The 26,326-nt window shown below is 40.5% G+C and overlaps 1 protein-coding gene across 6 annotated transcripts in view; it reads left to right on the forward strand.

The window, feature by feature from the left end:
* Nucleotides 1-22,751, forward strand: part of LOC108499763 (6-phosphofructo-2-kinase/fructose-2,6-bisphosphatase 4) — a 44,454-nt gene extending 21,703 nt beyond the window's left edge. For 2 of the 6 annotated variants that reach the window (XM_017819944.1, XM_017819943.1), the window contains exons 2-14: nt 1,714-1,830; nt 5,557-5,653; nt 7,971-8,037; nt 9,201-9,275; nt 10,169-10,225; nt 10,543-10,664; nt 12,311-12,518; nt 13,084-13,230; nt 13,820-13,924; nt 15,619-15,748; nt 16,113-16,175; nt 19,320-19,384; nt 22,497-22,750. In XM_017819944.1, coding sequence (XP_017675433.1) covers nt 1,714-1,830; nt 5,557-5,653; nt 7,971-8,037; nt 9,201-9,275; nt 10,169-10,225; nt 10,543-10,664; nt 12,311-12,518; nt 13,084-13,230; nt 13,820-13,924; nt 15,619-15,748; nt 16,113-16,175; nt 19,320-19,384; nt 22,497-22,556 — 1,313 coding nt within the window. In that variant the 3' untranslated portion in view covers nt 22,557-22,750. Of the gene's footprint in view, nt 1-909; nt 932-1,692; nt 1,831-5,556; nt 5,654-7,970; nt 8,038-9,200; nt 9,276-10,168; nt 10,226-10,542; nt 10,665-12,310; nt 12,519-13,083; nt 13,231-13,819; nt 13,925-15,618; nt 15,749-16,112; nt 16,176-19,319; nt 19,385-22,496 lie in introns of those variants that run through there. The other 4 variants (XM_017819945.1, XM_017819946.1, XM_017819947.1 and 1 more) reach the window with 4 other exon arrangements.
* Nucleotides 22,752-26,326: the final 3,575 nt, after the last annotated feature.

The following is a 26,326-nucleotide window of genomic DNA, read 5'->3' on the forward strand; positions in this document are numbered from 1 at the left end:
GGTTTGTCTTTTGCAGCTCTTAATTCACTGCTTATACTGAAAATCTGTTCAAAACTCGAACTAGGTGTTTCGGGTGAAGAACTCTTCAAACTGGCTTTGAAGAGCAGTGTTTTCCCCTAAAACTTCTAGGGGCTCAGGCATTTCTAACATCTCAATACTTTATTTTACTGCCCTTAAAACTGGAAGCAAAGCTGTTAAGCTTAGTAAATGCTGTACCACTGGCACTTCATAGACTTTGTTTTCCCAGAGACTTCCTTCCCCCTCTTGGAGAGCGGTTCACAGCCTGAACTTATGACAAAGAGGAAAAGGGACAAGAAAATATTATCTTTCTTGTTTATAGGCTTTTGCACAGAGGAACTGACTCTGAGGGCTTTTATCAGTGTCCTTCCGGAGACTTTGACATGTTTGGATGGATCTGTTTTGGTTTACATTTAGGTCCCTGTAACTTTCAGTTCATGGAGTAATTGCCTGTTTCATGGCTTTGAGGTTGGGTACCACTTTGTCTCCTCTCTCATGAAAAGTGCTGTATTTTTAATAGGTTTGGGTTTGGTTTTGTGGTTTGTTTTTTTTTTTTTCTTTCCAATGAGTGTTTTAAGAAAGCACATCTGCCTTTACTAATCTGTTGGCCTTTTCCAATTTATTATTTGTGCAAATGACTTTGTGAGGTTGGACTTTGTCAATCCAAGATTTGAGAATCTTGGGCAGTCACAGTGCTTTGTACAGCAGTTTAGTTATGCCTTAGAGATAAACCCTGAGATTTAATCTTTTGAAGTGAATGGATGTCACTGAGGAAATTGTTAGACATGTGGATTGTGTAGAAATTAATTCCCTTGAAAACAGGAGGTGGAGGGAGCTGGTGGTATCTTTGCATCACTTTAATATCTGCTTTCTTTTTAGGCAGTTCCTTGTAGCTGTGGTAGATTCATGCAAGGTATCCTTAATTTTGTGCCGTCAAAATGTTAAAAAACTTGTCATTTGAAAGGAAATGCCTCAAGGTCTTCAGTCTGTACATATAATTCCTTCAACTTCCTACACTGTTGGGTTTTTTAAATTAAACACTCTGATTATGAGTATTTTTGTACATATATCTGTATCAGATTATTGTATTTGATTATGTAGAATACTTGTGCTTTATTCCCAGTAACAGCCAAAATGAGCTCTGCTCAAGAGAGATTTTTATTGGTAATAATATTTAAAAGAGAAATAATAAATAGTGAATACCCTGTTTTACTGTAATAAGGTGCATCTGTCATGCTTGTTTTGTTCAAAAGCAAGAAAAAAGTTGAGCAGTGTTGAGGTCTTGTCTTAGAGATATAAAAATTAACTAAAAATTGCCTACACCTTGCTGTTTCCTTTCAATGCAAGCACTGAACTGGGGTGCACAGGTGTATAAGATGTCAGTGTCCTTATTTTTTGTATGCAAATACGTAGATTTCTTGTTTCCTGCCTGTATACAACTCATGTGTCCAGCACTGCACTACCACTGAGTCGCCCTTCCGAAATTCAGCACAGCATAAGAAACCTGGTTAGGTCCACTTTACTCCTGTAGGATCCCCTGGAATAGTGAGGCACAGTGCATGAGCTGCTTGGATGGTCACTTCCTCAGAGAGCACACAGAGACTAATTATTGCAGTAATATTTCCACTGCAATAGGAGCCTTTGCTTTGTGGGGATATTAACGGTAAATCCTAGTTTTCTGTGTTTCTGTTTCAGTATGTATGACCAATTGCCCTACTCTGATTGTCATGGTGGGTCTCCCAGCAAGAGGAAAAACCTACATCTCGAAGAAGCTGACACGCTATTTAAATTGGATTGGAGTGCCTACAAAAGGTGATGGGTTTACTTTTGTTTACATCAGAAGGACAGGGCAGGCGTCAGGTGTTTTAAAAACCCAATTTCCAGTAATTTTGTTGCTAACATTGACTACTTTAAAATCCTGCTTTTGTATTTTTAAGCAATAACATACACATGCTCTCTGTCCTATTTAAATGTTAACCAATCTTTTGTATTTTTAAGCAATAACATACACATGCTCTCTGTCCTATTTAAATGTTAACCAATTTCTGGCAACTATTTATTTACCTCCTTGTTCTGCCAGGTACCTAAATCAACTTTTTTTTCCCTTATTCCTTACCACTGCCCTTTATTTTCATTTATTTAATTATTTTTTCCTGCTATTCCTTCCCCATTCTTTATGTGGGTGAAGATGAATCTTGTTTACAAGCAGCTGTGCAGTCAGCACTTCTGGATTAAACTTCTGACTTCTCTGTCGTTTTTTCTCTGTGAACTTTGTGCCACATGTAATTCTCTGTCCGCTTCTTTGTTTAACTGTATTTGTGGAATGATTTACAGTTTTTTGTGTAAATATTTGTGTAAATATTCCTATCCCAAGGAACTGAGGCAGCCACTTGCTACTCGTTATCACTATCTTAAGGATTTATATCAATGTTTTGAGCAGTAAATGGTTCAGGTTGGCTGTGACAAGGACCTGACTGTCCTGCGTCATTCCTGTGCTCCTGTGGTACCTTGTGGGCCCAGACTGGCAAATAAACAAGACCTAAGTCCATTTGGTCTTTGCCAACCAAAAGAAGGCAACCTTTGCCTTCTCCTGTCTCTGTAGAACAGAAAAAATAGAAAGTTTTAGTGTTCTGTGATCCTGTGTCCAGTGTGGTAATGGTAGCTTTATCATTATGCCTAGTTAATCATTTAAATAACATTAAACATGTGAAATCATACTGAAGTTTTGGCTGGATATTCAGAGATGTGTTTCCTAGTAGCTCTAAGAAGTCAAGACGAAGAGTTCTGGCCTATATTTAAACTGCCTCTTGATTCTAGGGTATAGCTTTTTGAGTTGGCGTTTTCTTGAGCTTTTAGAAACTTGCCCGATGTGCTTTATTTAGAAGAGACATTATGGAGGATATATTATATTGTTTAAGTGTGAGAATTTACAGGATGTTTACAAGATTTAAATTATCACTGTAGTTTGACTGTTTTCACCCAGTTTAACCCTTCTGATGAGCAGTATCAGATACTTGGAGAGTTTGGTTTTATCCATTAGGCTGAAATGGCATAACAGTCTAACTAGTTTAGCCTATATCCAAGCTGATAAAATATATGTGATATAACTATGCTTGTATGTTAGATACACATTTGACCTAAATTTATGTAGATATGTTAAGTTTATATGTCATTGTGTAGAGCACTTCACTGTGTGAACTTTGAAAGGCAGGAGTCCAGTACTGGACAACAACAAGATACTGTCCACATCTGGCTCATGTTTGGTTGAATATGTCCCAAATACAGTAAAATGGGTAGGTGTGGTTTGCCTCAGTTACAGGAAAAGGTCCATGGGCCACTGTGAGCAGCACCTCAGATAACACATGCACTTGTGCTTAATGAAAACTAGAGCACTGCTGCCTAATTTAAAAAAAAAAATACCACATAAAGTTACCATATGAGCTTCCGTCCTAAGTTGCTGATTACTGTTTGTCTTTGTTAGAAAGGGGATGACTTGAGATTCTCTTGGAAAACCACAGAGCCTTCCTGTTTGTGTCATCAATGATGCAGTTGTGCTGAAGTTGAAATCAATGTGAAACCCCTCAGTGCCTGACTGAGGGAATAGATGACACACTGCCTAATGCTTCCAGCTGATGGGACTGAATCAATACAGGATCAGTATCTAGTAGCCCTAACATCTGTTACCCTTTGGCTCTTAATGTCTTAAAATTAGTGTGTGCTTAATTTAAGGAGTGTTCTTGTTCTCTGAGACAGATGGTTCAAATTAGGAGGTTATGTAAACCAGAGGAAAAGATAAATGCCATCTTTCCGTGTAACATTAAGCCAGCTGGAGAGCTCAAGAGCAGAAAGTGGAGGTAAATAGCCCAGGGGTGGTGTTAGTTGAATCATTTCAGCCATCAGTTCTGTGTTTTCTTCCTTCCAAAGTCCGCTGTTGTTTAGAATGTGAAATGGTTAAAAATACTGAGGACTTTTGTCTGGGCTTTTTGAAGGAAATGAGGTCAATTAGATGCCTGAATAGAATTGTGTTGCAATGTGGTTTTTAGATACTAAACCTTGGAAGCTTTTTTGAATAGTTGTGGCTGTGTGGTAGTTGTGATACCCTTTAGCTTTAGGAAACTTTTTCCATAGGGATGGATGCTAATAATAAGGGCAAAAGATTGTCCCACTAGATAGCACTTTTCCTTTGCTGTGCAGGACCCTCTTGCAGTAACTGTTCCTTCCTATGAAATTCATTACTTTTGATTTTTAAAGGTCTATTGCCTGACAACGCTGGCCATCTGATCTTCTTGCATCTTCTGTTTTTCTTACCAGGACCCACCTTTTCCTGTGGCCAGTGATTGTTAAAACCATCACAGAAATAACCTGGGTTGTTCTACAATCCAAGCCATGCAGTTGACCATGAAAAATTCCATCAACACTGCTGAATTCAAACAAAACTTGACTTTTGGGGAAATAAGCAATAGTTATATCTTTATCCTCTGCCCCCAGTCCCAGCAGCAATCTGTATACAGCAGCTGGTTCTTGAGCCGTTTTATTCTATGTCTTTTCTTTTTAATTACAACTCTACAGTTGTGTCTGTTGCTTCTTTTCCTCTTTCCAGAAATGAAGTCTGCCAAATAGCTGTACCTTGGCAGCTTCTCAAACAGAATACTTCAGTGTGATCTACTGTTACAAAAAAAAAAAAAAAAAAAATAGAAAAAGCTTTGTAGTTCAACAGAAAAAAAAGCTATAGGTCAGAAACAACTTAAACATTAATTGCATTTCAGAGACCTACTTTCAGAGCCGTTGAATGAAATTAATTAGGGTTCAGTGTCATTGTCTGCTCCGTAGCAAAACAGAACTGTCTTGCCCTGATGCCATACCCAGTATTGTAACATTATTTTTTTAAATGTTTTGTTTTTTTAGTTTTTACAGTGTAAGGGTTTTTTTTTTTAAATAAATAGAACAGGGGTTGTGAAATAGGACATAGTAATCCTTAAGGAATAGAAGTATTTGAGCGGGGTTCTGAAAACAAGTTTCCACTGCTCGAATTCTAAGTTTTGTTTATCAAAAGCAGGATTGGTTAGTTCTTTTTAGAACTCTTCCTTGCTTAAAGAAGAGCTCTAAGTTTTGGGAGGTGCTGCCAGAGTACTGTTTAACTGTGTATATACACAGAAGAAAAAGCTAGTAATCATAATTATTAATAATTATTAATGCTAGTAGTTATTAGTAGTCCCTCGTAGACTTTGAGTAACCCCTGTAAAGGAGGAGAAGAGTTTCTTTTTGTTGACCAGGCAAACTGGCAGAGGCACTTCAATATGGCCAAGTCACTCCACTGAAACTACCTACAGCCCAAATGTTCTTTAGCCATTTCCATGATTTATTGTTGTCTTTGTATTCAAAGCCCCTCAAAACACAGGAAGTAGTATGATATGTTAGCTTAATAAGTGCTAAGTTATTGTATCCTTGCAGGTGGTTTGGTTTCAGAGTTGTCATAACTTTTGTCCTTTTTCCATGACTGTTGTTAGTTCCCACTAACACTTGGTTTCCTCTTGGCAGAGTTTAACGTCGGTCAGTATCGCCGAGATTTGGTGAAAAAGTATAAATCCTTTGAGTTCTTCCTGCCTGACAATGAAGAAGGCTTGAAAATCAGGAAGTAAGTCTTGGTTATGTTTGGTACACAACGCTAATTGTATTAAAATGATGTCCTGTGTAATTTGCTCATGGAGGTGGATTTAAGTTGCATTTTTGTAATGCAAAATGTAAGGGTCAAGAAGACCCTTAGGGAGACTGCAACATGAAATGACAGGGAGAAGACATTCTGTAGAAGCTGGAAAAGTGATTTATTTAGGCTGATTAAAATTTGGAGAGAAGGTTGATTCCTTCTTGATTCCTTTTAACTTTTCAGTAGGCTATGACTACTGTTATTCCTGTAGATATTCTAGGATATTTTCACTCAAAACAAAGCAATTTTAGCAAGTAGTTACTTCTTTTCCTACCTTTTTTAAGGTATCAGTTAATGGACGTGACTCTTTCTGCTACCTAATTCCAAAAATGCCATTTTAGAACTTTTTTTTTTTTTTTTGATCATAAAAAGAAGAGAATAAACACCGCAAATCTTCATTTCTTTTTGGTTTGCATCCTGAAATTTTTCACCTGGAGTGCTTTGAATGGATTTGTCATTACCTATTCAAATGAGCAGGAATCAAACCCTATAATTTTCTCCCTGTAATTGTCTTTCTGTCCACCATGCAGGTGCCTCATGCAGTCAGTCAATGCACTGCTTCTAAAATTGCCATGTTTTGCTAATGCTGCACAAAGCAAGGTCAGAACCAGTGTGAACATCTGTGTGCACATGAAGCATTTGAGTCTCTCCTCATCTGGAAAGAGGCTGTGCTTCAATGTAGAGACAGACCTTGAGAAGAAAGGTTAGATGAAGAGACAGGTCTCTTGATTTTAATTCGACATACACTGTACTTTTTAATATGTTCAGGAAAGCATTTAAGAGTGTGCAGCACGAAATGAGAAGGAACAGAAATCTGAGAGGAATGGAAATATTTTTTTTATTTAGGCTACATGAAATGTGGACTGTTTTGTTCTTAGTTCAGCTTCAGCTCAAGAGCCAAAAATGTCTGGACTTTCTTTTGTGGCTGTTCCTCCCCTTGTCCTCTCTCTCCCTTCCCTTTCCCCCTCAGCAGCCCTGAGTGCTGCTAATGCCAAATAGAACAACTTGCATAAGAACCTCCTAATCTTCTGGGAGTAAGGAGTTGCTCTGAGAGGTGCATTACCCTTGCAAGCCACTACCTTTTGCTTACAGGTAGAACCAAACCTTTTAACGTGCCTCCGTGTCACCTCTTAGACCTAATGGTGGGGGATGTAACATGAAAAAGGGCTGTGTGAGCTAATCTGCCTGCTTAGCAATGAGTAAAAAGGGTTTATATTTATTCAGTGAAGATTTGACTGTTGAATCTCAGCTCCTGACATCTGTTAAATGTGCTGATGTGGAAATACTGTCAGGATTGGAAAGCCTTCATTTCTCTTTTAAGATAAAGCTGTGCGTGCAGAATGTGGTAAATAGAAGAGTTATGAGTTTCAGTCTGGAAGTCAAAATCGAGGAGTAATGCACAGAAGGGCTGTTGAAATGGTCAGGCTTTTATGTTGGTACTGCAAAGAGACTGCACTAACTGGAAATAAATGGGGCACTGTTCTACTAACAAGTAAATCGTGTACAGTGTTAATGTTGCCCTCCAGCATTATTGATGTGTTAGGAATCACAATGGACTTTGAAGATAATACTAATTCTGGGGACATAGGAAGGTTGCAAATGAATGTGTTCTTGTTCAGATTTAACACAAGTGTAGGGGTGGGGTTTTTTGGTATTTATGTCCTTAACTGCCTCCAGCACTAATTACACTGGGTTGGTGACTGCAATATTTTCAATTATTTTCACCCTAATACTTTGTTTTACTCTCTGTTTCAACCCATGTTTTTTTACATAAGCAGTTTTCACACAGTAGCTCAAAAGAGAAGAAGTAGATTGGTAAGAAATAGTTGTCTCTTCACCTTAACTTAGGGCCACAAGATAAGAGCCTTAAGTTGGCTTAATTTATTTATTCCCTCCTCCCCCCCTTTGAGAACCAAATTAAGAAGCAAATATCTGAATAGCTAATTGGGGAATGAATACAGTTGCAGAGATGATTCAGTGATGTTACTTTGGATCAGTGAAAGTTTCTCCTGGTCACCAGAGCTCTGGTGGCTGTTCTGTGGGGATGTGAAGGTGTATCAGTTACACAGAGGAGCCAGATGACGTGACCGTGTTTCCTTGGTATGGCTTGGTTGTTCTCAGTTGGTTTTTCCCATGCTTGGAGGGGGACTGTGCTTTTGAGATAAATTATCTAACGTTTGCAGGGCACAAAAGCATTAATAAAATGGCTTGAGCTGTTATTTGACTTTTACTCTCTCTCATTTTTAAGACAGTGTGCCTTAGCAGCGCTGAATGACGTCCGGCAGTACCTCAGTGAAGAAAACGGGCACGTGGCTGTAAGTTTCTTGTTGAGGACACATTCTTGAGATGCTTCTGTTCTTAACAGTGTGTGTCTGCTGGATAATACACAGACTGAGTAATTCCAATAGCTCTTCAGTTTATCAGATTTTTTTCTTTGGCAGTTGTGTGTTAGATCTGCCTGTTGCTGGAAGGAGCACTTGATTTCAAGGTGATGATGCCATATGAGCAGCTACCTTTGATTTGAGGGGTTAGCTGGGAAGAGGGCAGCAAGAAAAATGTCCCCCTTCTCTCCATGTTGTATAATGTACCGTTAAACACATCTGGTGTTTTGCTTGCACCTCTGTTTCTATTTGATGATCTGGTGTTCCAAGTGGAAGGTAGAGACTTGCTGAACAAAAAAGTATCCTCTGTATTGCTTGGCAGTTGTGTTACTGGCATGAGAAATCTCTGAAGAGAGCAGGAGAAACATCATAATAAATTGATGCATACCTGAGTATTTAATAATGGGATGCAAAACAACAGCTCTTCAATTATTGTCATTGCATATTCATTCAGATTAATTTGCGTAATGTTTTTCTTAAGACTACTGACACAACTCTGGTGTTTTCATTAACTAATCAGGGAAAATCATTAACTGTATCTGTAAATTCTGCTGGAGACATAAAGGAAATGTTATACTTTAGCAAGCTTCATTCTTAAATAAAACACTGATATGTTCAGAGCTAAATGTAAGTCCTTAGAAGAATGACTGCATTGATCGTGTAATCCACGGGCAAGATTTACAACTTTAAAGATTTTCCCTTGCATTTTGAATGGCAGATTCATTGCAGCATCTTTTTTTGTGTGGTAGAACTTAAAACCTATGCAGTAGTATTTAATGATGATAATAGGCCAGAAGGAAGATTCTGTCCTGTATTATGTGGTAGGTTTAAATTCTGGTTGCTCCTTTCAAACCCAGTGTACTGCTAGTAGTGCATTCAAAATATTACTCTTTTTAATATTTAGAAAATAGTATGTGTAGAGTAGGAATGTCTTTGCTTTCCTCTTGAGCATGTTGATGTGGTGGGGTAGAGGGAAGGGGAAGTGTTTCCATTGCTTTCCTTTACATTGTGGGACTTTGAACCCTTATTTTTATTATCACTAACAGACTGTGATGCTTTTCAAATGCCTTTCTCTCTCTCCCTGTAATTATTCCTAGGTCTTTGATGCTACAAACACAACTCGAGAACGTAGAGAAACTATTTATAAATTTGGTGAAGAAAATGGGTATAAGGTGAGTTAGAAGCAAAGCAGCTCTGAGCTAATGCCTGAATAAATAAGGCAGGGATAGTTTTGCCCTTATCTGTACCCTGAGTTTAAGAAGTGCACTAGCACAAGGCACATCCTTCTTAGATGTTTATTAATAATGCATTTTGTATTCCCAAAAATTTTTCTGAATTAAAAGCCATCCCATCCTCATTTTCCTCATCTGTCACATTGGTACTGTTTGGAGCTGTTTTGTGCTGTGGCTTCAATTCTGTCATCCTGGACCTGTAGTTCTGAGTGTACTGTCAGCAAGAACTATTTAAAATACGGTTCTCTGTGCAGTTCCGATATTTACTGCAGGAACAGGGAAGGAATTCTGTGTTTGTTCTGTACAAACCACAAACTTTATGTGGTTTTCTTCCTTCTGTCCAGGATTGTTTGGCATTTAACTGTTCTCCAGTAAAAATCCATTTCCTCTAAACTTACATCTCCATAAACCTTTGACACAGCAAAACACAAACCTCTCTTTAAGGAGGCCACTCCATTAGCTGAGAGAGGCTTCTAAAGTATTATTTCAGAAGCATTAGTTACTGTTTGTTTGGCTGAACATGCATCCTCTGCATTTATTTCTTCTCCTTCCATGCTACATCTTTTTTCTCACTGAAAAATTTTTCCACTCATAAGCATTGTTGGAGAAAAGACTATAAAGAATGATACTTCATGGAATGGTCAGCCAGGAATTTCTGATGAGAGGGTCTGGAGAAACTTCCTGAGTAAATAGAGGGAAGTTTAACATAGGACACTGCTAAAAAGGCCTTAGCATGGAAGTGGGCAATATGCTGCTTGTGTGTGTTGGTCTCCAGAGCTTTTTTAATGTGTTCTTCCTTCCTTCTGTTCATGTGACTTCCATTTGGACTGAAGACTTTTTTTGTGGAGTCAGTGTGTGTTGATCCAGAGGTCATTGCTGCAAACATTGTGGTGAGTATTGTGATGGAGGAAAGTTTGCTTTAACCTCTCTGTATTTTTAGAAGTACGTTGTAAGAACTTCCAATAGCAGAAAACCCCCACATTAGCTCCCATTAATGGAACAGTTTTTATTTATTTTCCTGTCCATGTGACTGTTACTAACTCAGAAGTTTAATTTCTCTGAAGAATAATTATTTTTGCTTTACCTGTATTTTAATTAATTTCCAGACAAAGCTTCTTGTTGTGTTCTTCCCCTTCCTATTTCTTTAGACGTCCATGAAAAAGGGAAAGAAACTTATGTACTGCTCTCCTGCTTTTATTTTAAACAGCAAGTGAAGCTGGGTAGTCCTGACTATGTTGATTGTAGTAATGATGAAGCAACAGAAGACTTCATGAAAAGAATAGAGTGCTACAAGAACTCATATGAGACATTAGATGAAACTCTGGACAAGTAAGTGATGAAACAATACTGTGATCACAACTGGTGATCCAGTATTATTAAAATGTTTTCTTAAAGGTTAGAGCATCCTGTAGTGGGGATTAGGGCTTTCAAGACGTTTTTTAGTGGCTTCAGCTCTCTTTCCTTTGGCAAATTAGAGACAGTTGACTCAGGGAGTGTAGCCTGGAAACTTCCTTGTTTGAGGAAAATTGGCTAACAAGTCTACTCTTGGACAATATTTTTTTTTTATTTTCCCACTTGGAGAATGGTATGATTCTTCTGGGATAGAACCAGCATTTAGGACTTATTCCAGACTTGCTACAGTGATTGGTTGGTACTTGTTTCTTTAGTATGTAGAGGAGACTTGAGTGATTTGTAAGCATAACTTAATTGGTTGGCATGGTTAAGATTAATTATGAACACATCACTCTTAAAAATGTGACTTCGAAATTTATTTATTTGTGCTTGCAAATTACCCTGCAGATTCAGGACTGTGAGAAACTGTCTTAGCTAGGTTGTTTATCCTCATGCCAAAGCATTCTTCTGTTCCTCGTTAACTTTGAACTCTTGAAAGTAAGGTAGGGATGAACCATGCGAGGAGGAGCCCCGTTTCTCTTGCTACACTCCAGGATTTCAGGGTGGGATTTGGGGCTGCAGTCATACCAGGTGATCCTGGGTTGTTCCAGGACCAGAGCTGCAGAGAAGGCTGAGCTGCATTTTAATGTAATTGGGTGGCAGCAGCGTGAAGCTGGTTCAGTCGGCTCAGTTCATGCGTGTAATTTCTGTGATGGACCTAATGGTTGTGCCTGGCTGGAATAGTAATGATTAACTCCAAAGAACACTAGCAGGGATGAGGTGATGCTCATTTCTCATCACCTTCATTTGATTTTAGTATAAATTTTCATGTTTCATTGTGGTATGAGGTCTCAAATCCATCTCTAGAAACCAACAGCGGTTATTTTCAGCTTATTAGACTTTTCCTTGTCTAAACTAGAGGCCACTCTAAAATTATAGCTCAGATGAGAAAGAATAAGCAGTGAGAGTTGAAATTATTAGCTGTCTGATGCTGAGAGAAGGTAGTGGTGGGGTAAATCACAGTACTGTTAATAAGTAGTTGTTGATAGAGCGGTTGAGAAAACATCTTGCGTCAGACTCGTCCCTGGTCCTTCTGATACCCTGGTTTTTCTGGAGGGATTAACTGAGATGGGGAAATAGTGACTGTGCCTTTTGGCCCTGGGTGCAATCAGACACTGAGGGAAAGTGTTTGTAACCTGGAAAAAAATATCAGGTATTGTAAAATAACTGGATATCTTATTCAACTGTGGTAACTTCAGTGACTCCACTGAATCTTTCTTTCAGTGGGAGGGCTGTGTTTCGCCAAGAGTAGGATCTAGATTTGGACAAAGAGCAAGTAAAGGGAACAGAAAAGAAAGTTATGTGAAAGGAATAGAGTTCATCCTGTACCTTTGGAGTAATGCATTGTTTCTTAGGACTAATGCATATTCCATGAGTGTTAGAGGATTTTTTCATTCCATTGGCTTGTTGCCCCTTTGTTTTATAATGAGAAGAGAGGGTGGAAAGATCATTGTACGTGCTAATAGAAACTATGTGGAATCTTACTACTTTTTTTTTTCCCTCCTTTTATTTGCTCATGAAAGGGATCTTTCTTACATTAAAATTATGGATGTCGGAAGGAGTTATCTTGTGAACAGAGTGATGGATCACATCCAGAGCCGGATTGTCTACTACCTCATGAATATCCATGTGACTCCTCGGTCAATCTACCTCTGTCGACATGGAGAAAGTGAACTCAATCTGAAAGGGAGAATAGGAGGAGATCCTGGGCTGTCTGTCAGGGGGAAAGAAGTACGTACCTGCTGGACAAGCGTGGCGGGGTTTTGTGTGGGTCTGTGCTGTGTAATTACAGCTTTCTTCCTCTACAGCCTTTCCTCTCAACATGTTTAAGAAGGGCTTTTTTTAGTTGCCTGTTTGGGTGGTGGAAACAGGGTGGACACTTTGTGTGTTGTGATTTGGTATGTGCTCTTTTATCTGTTTGTCTTTCTGTTGGCTGAAATTCCTCTTTATCCTGCAGCACAAAGTGCAGTTGGCGAGAGGGCTTTATTTTTTAACTGTATCTTTGTAAAATCCTGACTAGTTGGATAATTGGGAAAATACACAAGTTAAAGCTGAAAGGAAAATTCCTGGAAATGAAGTTAGGAACCGCAGAAAACTTGTATTTTCCTTGTACTACTTTTCTTTCCTCTCCTCTTGCACTTGGATAATGGAGTGTGTTGTATTTCTTAGCGAAAACTTTGACAGCATTTTGGAAAAGTTATAATGAGTTTACAGAGGCTAGAGCCGGTGTATTCCAAAGGGAACACAGTGTGTTGGCTCTGAGCCCTCATCCAGTGTCTCATGGTTTTTCTTTCAGTTTGCCAAAAGCTTGGCACAGTTTATTAATGAGCAAAATATCAAAGATCTGAAAGTTTGGACGAGCCAGATGAAAAGGACGATTCAGACTGCTGAAGCCTTGGGAGTGCCTTATGAGCAGTGGAAGGTTTTGAACGAGATAGATGCAGTAAGTTCTTCTCTTTAAAGCGTCTAATAAGTTGCTTTGATTGCTAGGGATGAAGGAAGTACTTAGTATTTTAATAATATGCCTTTTATGGGATGGAAAGTCATTGAAGCTGCTTCTAGAGGCTGGAAAAATTGTCATTAATTCCTGTTAACAAGGCTAAGCATTTTATTAAATTTTGCCATAGTTAATATTTTCTTGCTGTGTCTTTCCCAGTAAAACATTTCCCTGCAGAAACCAAAATGTTATGAAGTTTTGGGTAAGTGGGGGTTGGAAAGAAGTTTAGGGTAGGTGTGGCTTGCTAGTTGGCATTTTCCAGCTGCACCTCTAAGATATATAAGCAGGCTTAATAGATGAAATGTGACCTTGCTTGCCCATGTATGTAACTTCACCTATATAGGGATTAAATGATTCCTTCTAGCCACCTCTGAGTCCAGCTGAGTGTCCTGTTTACCACGTGTGACAATTTTAAGTGTCAGAGTAACAAAATGAAATTGTTAAAGGTTATTTATATATGGTTTTATTTAACAGTGATATCTGCTTTTGGCACTGCTGGAAATACGTAGGTTTTAATTATTTTCATAACCTACAGGGAGTGTGTGAAGAAATGACATATGAAGAAATACAGGAAAATTACCCACTTGAATTTGCACTGAGAGACCAAGACAAATACAGATACAGATACCCTAAAGGGGAGGTACGCTATTTTTAATTTTTTAAGGTGAAGGGCTTTCTTGTCTTCTTGAATACATGCATGCTGGCCTTAGGAAAAATAAATTTTAAAATTAATGAAAAGGTTATTTGTTGTACTTTCTCCACAGGAAAGTACATCGGAGCTTGCAACGATTGAGCCCAGACCATTTAAATTGATTCAGGGCTTGAAAAATAGAACAGTAAATTTAGAAAAAACAGTGGAGAGCTTTGATCTTGTGGGCATGGTTCCTGTGCTGGTCCTGCAGTGATAAAGCAGGAAGAATTGCAAGGCTTCAGCTGTTGCATATGCAAAAATACTGCCAAGTTGGGCAGTTTCTATTCACCCTTGCTCTGGGTGATGGCTGTTTTGGAGGCAGCTCTGGATGAAATGCTGGGGGAATCTCAAGCCACGTTGGTCTTTCACTTTATTACACTCCTTGCCTCTGGGAAAATCACTTGCTGACAGCTTTTCTGAAGCAACCCCATTACAGTGCAGCAATTACCAGATGGTCACAGGGTCTGTCTGTGGGTGCTGAAGGCTCAGGATTCTGGGCAGCAGGGTGGAGGAGTAATTGGACCAGCTGCTCGCTGTTTGTGTCATGGGGAACCAGAGCTCTGTCTTCTTCCTCAGCAGTCAGGAGCAATCACTGTGATAAGAGCAGCGTTCCTGGGAGTGTGACCCCGGTCTTACTAATGAGGCAGTCATTAAGCTGCTGAGTTCTCCTAATCCATTTGAACAAGGACTGTTTGTTTTTCAAACCGGTGCCGTCCTCCGGGGACGGTGACAAACATTTCAAACTCCCTCAGTGCCTTGGGGTGATTAGCTGAGCTCAGCCGTTAGTCAAAGGTAGATTTGTGTGTTTGTCAAAGGCAGTTTTGTGTCCCTGGTAACAGTCCGAGGGGTTTTGCACAGCTCGCTGGAGACCAGGGGCTTCCTCTTGCCCAGGGCTCGATCAGCAGGGGCTTTCCATCCTGCCTTGGGACCAGGGCAAAGGCTTTTGCGGTGGTCAGTCCCTGTTTTTCTGGGTGATCTGGCGAGTTCTCTGCATTTACACTGCATGACGTGTTTTGGAAGTGTTGTCTTTACTGTGGACATGAAAATTGACTTAATCATGCACAAGCAGAAACCCTGCTGTTTACCAGCAACAACATTCCTGCAGCAGATTCCCTGTGCACATGCGAGAGCATCCATTCTCCTCACTCTGTGACTTCTGGTGGGATGGTGGTTGCTGTCACCAGGCCACTTCAACAAGCCCTTGGTTTGTTTTCAAAGGGCAGCCTGAACAAGTCGGGCTTTGTAAAGTCTTTGAGTGCTTACTGTAGGCTGGGCTTCCCAGATTTTTGCTTGGAAGAGGGATGCTTTTGAAGATGAGGTATGGAAAGCGATGTGCAAGACTTAACCTGTATATTTGCAGATGATGTGAATTAAATTCTAGGCATTCTGTGGAAATTCTTGATCAAAGTGGCTAATTTAATAAAGCTTTTCCATGAGGGAGATTTATTTTATGTGTCTGCACTTTGATAGTCTGGAAGACCCAAGCTGTGTGCTCAATTTAAGGAAAATTATTATTGCAGTGTTTGTCTGTGCACTAATATATAGAAGATGACTGATATGAAAGTAAGATCCCCTGTATATCCATACACGGTTCAAAGAGTTTTCCCTTTTTAATGTGCTGTGTATTTCTCCTCCCCACCCAGTCCTATGAAGATCTTGTTCAGAGACTGGAGCCGGTAATTATGGAGCTTGAAAGGCAGGAAAATGTGCTTGTCATATGTCACCAAGCTGTCATGCGCTGTTTGCTCGCATATTTTCTTGACAAGCCCGCAGGTAAGTCTTCCTTGTTATATTACAGTTGGTCTGTTTTTTGAAAATTAACTGATTAAGCTTCCAAACAGTAAATTCTATCAGTTTCCTTTATCATCAGGGGGTGGCTGTGTTAGGCCAGTACCCAAGTGTAATTTTTTTATATTTGACCCACATGTGAATCTTGGTAGTTGATGTTATTGAGCTGCTCCTCACCTGAAACAGTGATGCTTTTTTGCTCTGTTTGATTAGCATCTCTGTTTGCATGCTAGGGAAGAAAGCAGATACAATGTCAGATAAAAACTCATTTAAGTGGTTGACCTGTAACATAATAGAGAAGTTATTTGTAACCTGTGTTTCATATGTAATTTGTGGTTTGATTTCTCAGAACAACTCCCTTACCTGAAGTGCCCACTGCATACTGTCTTAAAGCTAACCCCGGTGGCTTATGGTAAGTGGAATTAAGTGTATGTAATATATAAGTCTAACTGTGCTGTCTTTGTCATCAGGAAAGGTTGTGAAGCATTTAAATCAAACCTAAGTTTATTTTGCATTAAAATGGAATTGAACTGTTGGGTCTGACATTTCCTGTATGCCTGCCCAGCTTTGGTTAGAATCGATGAATCCTTTGGGTTACATTTGCTTTGCCTTATGCCAGGAAATACGTATGTGTTGGTGAAGGCCTGGAACCACCAGAGGCTGTAAGTGCTAGAAGAGAGGTCTGTGCTCAGTTCATGTGCTATTTCACTACTTCTTCTGGCAAACCCATGCATTTACACGTCTGGTACAGCAAGATCTCATTTTTCATTGATGTATTGGAGGGTATTGCTTTTCAGAAGACAGGCCAATTTACACTTTTATAGGTTTATCATCTTACAAAAGGTGTTCCCTTAGCCTTTAATAGCTTTGTTCTCTTTTCCTGAAGTATTTTTTTCATGGACCTTCAGAGTACCACATGCATCACCTTGTTTGTTGATGTTGGCATCGTTTTTCAGCAGCTGTTACCAGTGCTTGGCTCAGGGCCTTTCACTGGGCTCCTCTGCCAGCTTGGGCAGTGTGGGGTGTGGGTTGTAACATGCTCTGTTTTGGGTTTTAGGCTGATTGCTGATGAGGTTTTGTGTGTCTTTCAACTTCAGCTTGATATGTACCTGCTGTTAGTTTAAGTGATGGCTGAGTTATATCTGCTGATATTTCATCACACTTCAGAAGATCATCTACAGACAGAGAACTATCGGCACATCTCACCAGGAAATCGATGCCCCAAAATGCTAGTCCAGTCATTAATCAGAAGTGCAAAGCTGTCTTTGATTATCAGCTTTGAAAAGTAGCGCTCTAGACCTGTATTTTGTTTAATTGTTAAGTTTCAAAAAAAGGTTGAAACAAAGTACATTACAAAACAAAGTAGCTGCCACACTGGGAAATCTGCCTGAAGAGATTTTTCTCATTTAATTGCTGCATTGTCCTACAGTAACAACTGCCTGTGCTGTGGTGACATCTGGTGTTCCCAACCCTGCATGACAAGCTGGAGTTTTGAAAATAGAGATTTAGAGCAGTTAAAACTTCTTTTTTATTTATTTGTTTTGTTTTTTTTTTTTGGCTGGGTTCTCTTTACTCACTAATCTCTGCCTGTTTCCACTGAGAGGTTTTTGTTTGGGATTGTCTTTGGTTTTGTGGGGGTTTTCTGGTGAATTTTTGTTGTGTGTGTTTGTTTGCTTGTCTGATTGGTTGGGGTTTTTTGTGGGTATTTGGGTGACCATTCATAAATTTTAAGAGGGCCTGGATGTTTGCAGTATGTGCTCACACAAAATGAGGAAGGAAACAAAACGGTAGGAAATAACTGTCCTTACCCTTTTGACTTCAGCGAAAGAAATGCCATTGTCCTTTTTTAAAGCATTTGGTATGTATGTCTGATTAGCACATTTCAGTCAACCTTCTTTTTGGAATTCAGCCATCTGAGGACACAGGAGTAAATCGTTTCTACAGTACTGATCTGTGGCATTATTTCAAGCTGATGCATCTCTTGGCTCCAGCGAGGCAGGATGCAGGATCAGACCTGGTGTGTTTGATACCTTCCAGCTAATCCTGTTCTGGGGAAATGCCTCCCCTGGGGGTTTGCTCATCCTGGCACTGGAATCAGCATCATTCCCACCTTGAGTGTCTGATCTGCACTAGGGGAACATCTGTTAGAGCCTGACAGTTGGATTAGGATAAATGAGACCTTTGCCCAGCAATCCAGTGTAGTGATGGTCTGTGTGGGAGCACACAGGAAAGAGAAACTGCAGCTTGCTGTAGGGATGAACTTGGTCATCAGTAATTAAAAATGAGCTGGGAGTATGCACGTTGTGGAGTAACTCATGTCCCTTTAGTTTATATTTAAAGCTTTCCATATGATGCTTTTTTCAGATCTTAAGCTCAGTAAGGACTGAGAGGTCTCTGGAAGTGTCTGCTGTGTAACCAGGCCTTAGTAATGGCCAGCAGCAGGGGCCAGAGCTTGTTTTGGCTTGGTTTCAAGGGTCACAGTGGATCTGTGAATGGAAGGATGACTAAAGGTCCTGTTCCAGTGGGAGGTGTGTGCTTTTCCTCTTTAAAACCTGTTTTATGGTTGAATATTTCTGAGTGCTGGCCCTCCTGCAGTGTTTGCTCGTAGTGTTTGTGACAAATGGGCTTTCTCAGAATAGGTTTCCCTAAAGGAAGGTAAATACTTGCCTTACTAATTTATTTTTTTTTAAGTGCATTGTCTTTCTAAGAAATTAGTTTTTTTCTGTCATGTGCTAATTCTGTGGAGTGTGTTATGACTTCAGGAAATAAGTGAGAAGAAAAATCTGACCACCTGTTTGAGATACAAGATGGTCTCTGTGGTAGGTCAGAGGAACTGACTATTAATGAATGTTGTGTAGAGTGTGAGTAGCTTATAAAGGTCATGCTCATGTGAGATAAAAGTGTTTGGCAATCAGATATTTCTTAAAATGCTGATCCCATGGTGTATTGAGTAATTATGTAATAACCTAAGTTTATACCATCTGGGAAATTGTTGTTTCTTCTGACTGTTTAATTTTTCTTGCTTCACTGGAGTTTTGAATTTTTGAATGTAAAGCAAAAGTTCCTTTTCAGGAGCCAACTTTAAAGTTCCATTTAGCTGGAAGTTAAAACTGTTTTGCAAGTGTAGGGGAATGGGGGTTGCTAACAACACACTGTACCTCTTTGTAGTTGTTTTCATGTTTAAAAATGAGAACAGCATTTACCTTCTGTATTACAATGAAATTCTAAGAAATCTAGGATATTTAAAAACAAAAAAGCTACAAGTAAGAACTTTCTCACTTGAACATTTGTGTATGTTTAAACAAATAAAAATTTGTTTCAAAGAAAATAAGGATAAAGCTAAGGTGAGGAGATGGATTATCAGATTGAGAATAGTTTTCCTCCAGGTGGAATAGATTCATTTCAGTAGCTTTAGCTCCTCAGAATTCAGGAAATCCTGGTATAAATCAGAAGGGGGGAAAGTGATTAACCTTCACCAACTCAAAATTAGATTGCATCTTTACTATAACTTCACTTTTAAAGCAGATTTATTTAAAAATGTGTTTTTTGTCAACAGGATGTAAAGTAGAATCTATATTTCTGAATGTGGAAGCTGTAAACACACACAGAGATAAACCTGAGGTAAGAATATCTCTCAAACTGGAGAACATGATGTAATGTACTGTCTGAGCTGATTTTTGTTGTCCTTGTGGTTAGAAATGATTTGATAACTCAACTGAGAGCGTATTTAATTTTATATATCAAGCTTTACTACTGGTTTACTGTTGGCAGGGGGTAAATCCTTTTTATTGAGCAGATTTATCTTTATTATATGAGTTCGATCTGGAATAGTTTATCTTCAAAAAATGAATGTGAAGGTGAAGATGTGGTATCCACCTGAAAGCTGCATAAAGTTCTGCCAGGCTTTGTCATTGAGCAGAAGTAGGGTGTAGTCAAAAAGTTATGTTGTGAATGCCACACTTGTTTTGGAGAGAGAGAGAGAGAGAGAGAGAGAGAGAGAGAGAGAGAGATCATCAGCTCTTTCCTCCCTGCGATCCTTGCTGTATGAAAAAGAGGAATTGATGGTGTCACCTGTGTTTTAAACCAAAGCTGGAGAGGAAGACTAGATCTCAGGATACAGCAGGACAACCAGGGCAAGGGAATTGAGCGTATTTGTGAAATTTAAGTGGAGATCAGATGTCAGACTGTGGCAGCTTCGTGCTCTCCCTGTGTCAGGCACGTGTTTCTCTGCTCCTCGGTGTTGACCTGAGCTTAGGTTGGTTCTGCTGCTTGTGCAAAGCTCTTCCATTGCTGTGTTCTGAAAGTTATGTGAAACGTGCCACCATTAAAAACCTCTGGTTCCCTTGCAGATCCTCATGCTAATGCCCCCAGGTGTGGCACTGATTCTGTGCTGAGGTTACAGGCGGTGCCTACTGGTGAACTGAAAGTCAGTTTGAGAACATGAGAAAAGAGGACCATGTTTGGTGGTTTTCAGGACAGTGGTTTATGGTGGAAAGGAATATAGTGAGAATGAGGTTTTATGTGTGTATTCAATAAGGCATGTGACACAAAGTGCCTTTCTTACCTGAGGGTGCAGTTTTGTTCAGAATTCATGCTGGAGGGCTCTGTGAAGAAGTTTTGTTGTAATGGCATGGGAATTTTGAGTTGTGAAAATACTGACTTTGGGTCATCCGTAGCCAAGACATTTTCTGTTAGACAATGGCTCTGCATATTTCTCTCTACTCCCCTTTCTGCTTTACCACTTTTGTATCTTAGTTTGGTTTGTCAGGTTTAGGAAATCTGTTTTCACAGTGCCTGAAGTTGGAGAAGCATAGTGAAAATAAATCAGGATGTCTTGGAGCAGTAGGTTATCCATGTTAAATAATGTAGAGGAACAGAATCTTTAGTTTGGCTGATTAAAATATTGGTGCAGAATTTACAGCTTGCTAAATGTTGTTGAAAATACCATTCCTCTAACTGAGGAGGTTTATTTCAAGGGGCAAAGCTCTGCCTGAATCACCAAGTGACTCTCAACATGTCTAGGAAGTGATGTGGCCATGCTGGTGTGGGGTGCCTCTATTCCAGGTGCATGTAGAGGATCATGCAAACAGGTACATTACAGTGGACACAAAGACACAAGACTAATTGGAACAGAAGTAAATTGAGTTAATGAATTTTAAAAGAATTTAAAAAAGGAGCAGAGGCATTTTTATAAAAACCCCTCAAATTCTCTTCTCCCTCTGACCTGAAGGAAACCCAGCCTGTTGACTATGGGTGGTGACACACTGTTCATTTAGGAGGTCTGACTGAAGGATTAAGGTCCTGTCTGCATTTAAATTGATGCTCAGGGAACTATGAACATTTCAAAAGCTTTTATTTTCATCACCTACAAAAATGTTAATTACTTCTGTAAAATTAAGTTTTCAAGTGGTCTATTGAAGTCAGAGCATTTAATTAAATGCAGCATCACATAACAACATTGTTAAACAATGAAACTATTGGATTGAGAATTGCCCAGTGGGCTGTTCTGTGCCCCCACCAGTCACTTGTAGTCCAGAACAGTGCCCTCCTTTTGGGCTCAGCTGAAAGCTTCTATTTTCACGTGGCAAAAATGCAGGCAAGGCCCTGGAGTCTTTGTTTCTGGTATGTGTGAACTTCATTGTACCATGGTGGTTTTGTCTGGAGCGAATTGAAGCCTTGTGTTTGTCAGCAGTATAGTGGCTGAAGTTCTGACCTTTTCCAGTGAAGGAGTCTATGGTCTTTTACTGAAAATAATTCAGGGGAGTTGCTTTGGGTCCCCCCTTTGGGCCAGAAAACAAGCACTGGGGTGAAGTGTCTGCTTTGCATCTCTGGCTTAGTTGGTGAATGACAGGGAGATTGCTCGTAGCACGAAACCCAGGTCTCCTTTTGGAGTTTGGGGAGGGGAGAGGGAAAGGTGTGAAACAAGTAAGACTCAGGCAACCTGTCAGCATGAAGTTTGAAGAAGTTGCAATGATTTGGCCTAGAATGGGTCCTGGAGGTAACTTCAGAACAGTTTATCATAGTGTGCTCTCTTGGTAGAAGGGAGAATACTGATTGGCAGGGTCTTTGGGACTTGCACGAGGTGTACGAGGCAGGTGTGGTTTCTGAGCTGGTTCCATGTGGCTGCACTCAGCTGGACTTCCCAGCAGGAGCATTTGGCTGTGCTGGGCTCTTAGTTTTGTTTGGTTTTGAATAATGTCGTGTTTTTTGAACGTCATGTTTTTTCTGCAGCCTTTGCAAAATGAGATGACACCTAGTTAGTGTAACCAGCCTTGAAAGATTAGCATGTCTGAGAACATATTTCTTAATTTTGTCAGGGTTGTTATATGCCTATAACACAAACAAATGTTGCAAGTCTTCTCTTGGGACAGAAGTGTGTGGCATAGTTCAGTAAAACACTGCAAGTTGCTTAATGGATAGATGTGTATGTGCTGAAGCACATGATTAAGTAGATTCCTGCTTGGGCCTGTAAAAGACTTCTTCCTAAATGTGAATGTATTGAGCTTTTGGTAGTGCTGTCAGTGTGGGGTCAGTGAATTCTGTAAATACATTTTCCTGCTGTCTCGCTCTGGGACAGTGATGGGCTGCTGCACTCTCGGGGTGTGGGGGGTTAAAAAAAAAATCTCTGCTTCTGAATGAGTGCAGCTGTGTACTTGTGAAGGAATCTGATTGGTGTTTTTGTTGCTCTTACTGCTGCATGATAAATATTCTCTGTATTTTTATTATTATACAGAATTTAGACATTTCCAGACCTCCCGAGGACGCTCTTGTAACAGTCCCTGCTCATCAGTGAGTCCTGTGTGCTGATCAACTGTCGAACTTGGGGTGCTGTTTTCATCCTACTGCTTCAAAATAAATTGAAAAACTAATAATTTCAATCACTTTGAAATAAAAAAGCCCCACCCCAACCCAACTCATAATCCAAACCAAATGTTTGTACAGCATATGATTTGAAAAGATTATCAAATCACAATAAAACTATTGCACTGGCTGATTTATTGTGGATGAGTTATCAAACATTGATCGGCTCATGCTGGAGTGCTGCTTTTGTAAATTGCTGTAATTTAAATATCCTGCAGCATTAAGTTTTATTGTAGCAGCCAGCATTCATTTAGTGTTAGTTGCAGTGAAAGCCCTGAAGCACATCATCCTGTGAGAGATAAGAAAGTCTGAAGTTGCTTTTCTAGACACTAGTATTATCTGTTTCAGTGCCCTTAGGAGTGATTGGACTGCTCTGTGGTGTAAAATAACAACTCAGAGTTGCTGTAAACTCCTAATCCTGCTGGTCCATAGCACTAGTGGTCTACATGGGCTGATTAATGATGTACTGTTGGAAAAGGGTAGCAAGTCTTCACTTAGTTCCAGAACAATTATTCAAAGAACAGGAATGTGTATAAATGTTTTTAATATATGACTTTTGTTAACAGATGTTCTGCATTAACTAGGCTTTAGTGTTTGCCCGTCAGCAGAAGTGATTTTAAATTCCCTCTTTTCCTGCTTCTTGTACAGACATGGCTGATCAAGCATTTACAGTTCTGCTCCAGTTGTTTTGTACCCAGATTTTATCTGGGCTCCAATAAGTAGCATTTAAGCAGACTGTTTCAGACCAGGGAAGCAGACCTAGTCAGAGGATTTTGAAGCTGGGTTGTGACTCCAGCAGACAGGGTATCTCAACCAGCAGGAGATGAATCCAAAACTGAGTGACAGCAAAACCTCTCACAGGCTGCAGGTTGTTGGGGATGTGGTGCCTTGGTGCCTTTCTGGGCACAATGGGCAACCTGAGGCCATGGAATCACCTGTGCCATTGAGTAGACACCACTGAGGCTGGGAAAGGCAGAAAAGTCACCACATCCTGGAACTGTTTTCTAAGGGCATCTTTTAGTCTTGAATGTAAGCAAGAGTGTAGGTTGTGGAAAGCTTTTATATGTTGGGTTTCTCAGGTGGTACATTTTTGCAAAACCTGGATTTTGGAAAAAATGTGTGGCATATCTGCACTTCTAAAATTGTAGTGAAGTTTTCAGAAGTTTAGAGCAATTGGGAATGTCTGCCATAACCAAATAACCTCCTGGCCAAAAAGGCTCCTGCTGCACTGGTTGGTGTTTAGTTAAGCCAGTGTCCCAGCATGGGCTGGGACTGGGGGAACCTGGATCATTTTGCTTTTGCTCTTTGTGACTGTGACATAGGAGTGTTTGGTCACTTTTCCTTGTTTAATTGTTCCAACCTCTGGGCATGAGCTTTGCTGTGAAAGATGCTCTGGGGGAAGAGACCTCAGCTGCCATACCCTCTTGCACACACCAATTAGTGAGTCTGGTTGCTCTTACCTGACAGTTGAGGTAGCATTCCCAAGGGGTAGCAGGGATCCGGCCAGAGTCGGGTACTTATTAGCTGCATGGAGACAGCTTGGAGTGCTGTCACCTCTGCAGGCCACAAGTAAGGAAATACCATTCCATTTAAACTAAATGTGTTGCATTTTTGATGGAGCCAAAATGTGTGCAGGCGTCTGCTGTGGAAAAACTGAGTTTTGCTGCTTGAGAAAGGAAGGCTCGGGCTGTCAGAGAAAATGGACGGGGAGGATGGACAGGGCAGGAACTTGGCTGGAGAGGAAAGCTGAGCTTGACTACTCTGGCAGAGGTTGTAGAGGGAGGTGAAGCAGCAGAAGCACCCGGGACCCCCCACCCCTGCCAGCTGCTGCCAGCCTGATTTCCTGGGGCTGTGGCTGCGTGTTGTTCTCTGCTGAGCACAGCACTCGTTGTGCTGATGTGTGCAACGGAGTGAAGCGGATATTTAAAAGCAGAATGCTCTGAGGGGTCTCCTCTTACAGCATGATTGCTCAACAGTCCTCTCTGCCTTACTTCCTCAGTAACAGAAAGGCCTGATGCTGGACGGGAAGTGGCAGCAAGTTTGTGGCACGGCTTTGCCGAGGGAAGGCTGGCTGATAGGGGGCTGGAATGTTTGTATCCTGCTGTTTATTTCTCTGTTTATGCCTGTACTGGTTCTTATCCTTAGAGGCTTCTTCCTTTTCCCTAGAGGAGCCTTTCTGTAAAATCTTCCTGTTCTGTTGTGAAGATCACAGAACACGTGTAGCTAAATCAAAGTAAAATTGAGATGGCAGGGGCTGTCCTGTTCAGAGGCTCACAGCACTTTGCTGGGGGAGGCTCTGTTCTGTAGGAAGAAGGTGTACGAAGGGAAAAGTATAATGAGGAGAAGACCAGTGGTGGTATAGGAGCGTATTTGAGTTAATCTGTGTGTTTTGAGTCTTTCCAGGGAGGACTGGGTGAGATGGACCCTTGCGTAAGGCAGAGTGACACTGCTCCTGCCTCAGACAGTGGGCTCTGGAAGCAGTGAACCCCTGCCTGGGCTGACTGAGTGAGAGTCCATATGCCTTGGTAGAAATAGTATTTAGAAGAGGTGAGTGTGGTTTTTATTCCCACTGCTGTGTTTCCCAGGCTCTTCAGACCGTGTTGCTGCTGGTGTGTGGCAGTATTATTCCCAGGATGGTGGTTTGTCCAGGTGTGCTTTGGGAAGGCAGTGCTGAGCAGTTGCCAGGACACATTTTGGTCCCAAAAGGAAGGCATTAACCTCAGTCACCTTTCTAAGCAGCAGCACTGTCCTCATTGCATAGCTTTTACCTCTCACTGCCCTTGGCTGTTCTGGAAGCAGATACAATCCCAGCTGCCATCATCTCATCTAATGGGATTCCTACAAGTAGGAATCCATTTATTGTTAATGAGGATACTGGTCCCTTTCTAAGCCCCTGTTCATCTGGTCTCGCTCTCATCTCTTGTGTTTGTCTAAGAAGCCCTTGGGGGTGTTTATTAGGGTTTATCCCAGTTTTCTTCCTTCACTGTGACAGTCCAGTGCTTTGCTTCCACAGCCTGTTTGTATTTATTCAAATCCAACCACTTTTTGCTTTCAACTTTCTCGCCTGTGTATTGATATTCCCTCTGGGTCTGTCTCACTGGCTAAGATGCTGCTTCCATCTGATACAGCTTATTTCAGTCAATGAGAGGTATCTTCTGCTGTGCCTTAATCACCTTGTTTCCTTTTAGTTTCATGTTAGAGCTGTCTAGTCCTTGCTGCTTGGGGATTAATTTTCAGTACCTCTGGATTCCTGCATACTGATGCTCCATTTCATGCTCCATTTAATTTTCTTTGAATCAACATCAGATGATCAGCTTAAAAGATTTCAGCCAATATTCTTGGAGTGCCTGTGGGAGACATCTCCACAGTCCCAAGGAATTTCTGTGTGTTTTGCATAAGTTGCTAAGAAAAACACAAACAAACACACCAAATGCCAGCATATTCTGTTGGCTGGTTGTTTTCTCCCCTCCTGTGTAGTCATGCAGAATATGACTTGTTCTGCCAGCTCCTTGTGTTCTTAGACAGATGTTGATGCTTTCTGTGTGTCCCTGGTGTAGAAGAGAGGCTTCCTCTAGAAGCTTCTTTCTGAAATAGGGTTGTTGCTTTGCTTTCCTTCAAAGAGAGAAGTCAGAGTGGGTTGGGCCATGTGCTGGTGGGTGCAGGGGTTTCCAGGACACTGCCCAGCAGCATTTGTGTGTGTGT

Source organism: Lepidothrix coronata, unplaced genomic scaffold (assembly GCF_001604755.1).
Source record: "Lepidothrix coronata isolate B3197 unplaced genomic scaffold, Lepidothrix_coronata-1.0 Scaffold78, whole genome shotgun sequence".
Classification (NCBI taxonomy): Eukaryota; Metazoa; Chordata; class Aves; order Passeriformes; family Pipridae; genus Lepidothrix; species Lepidothrix coronata.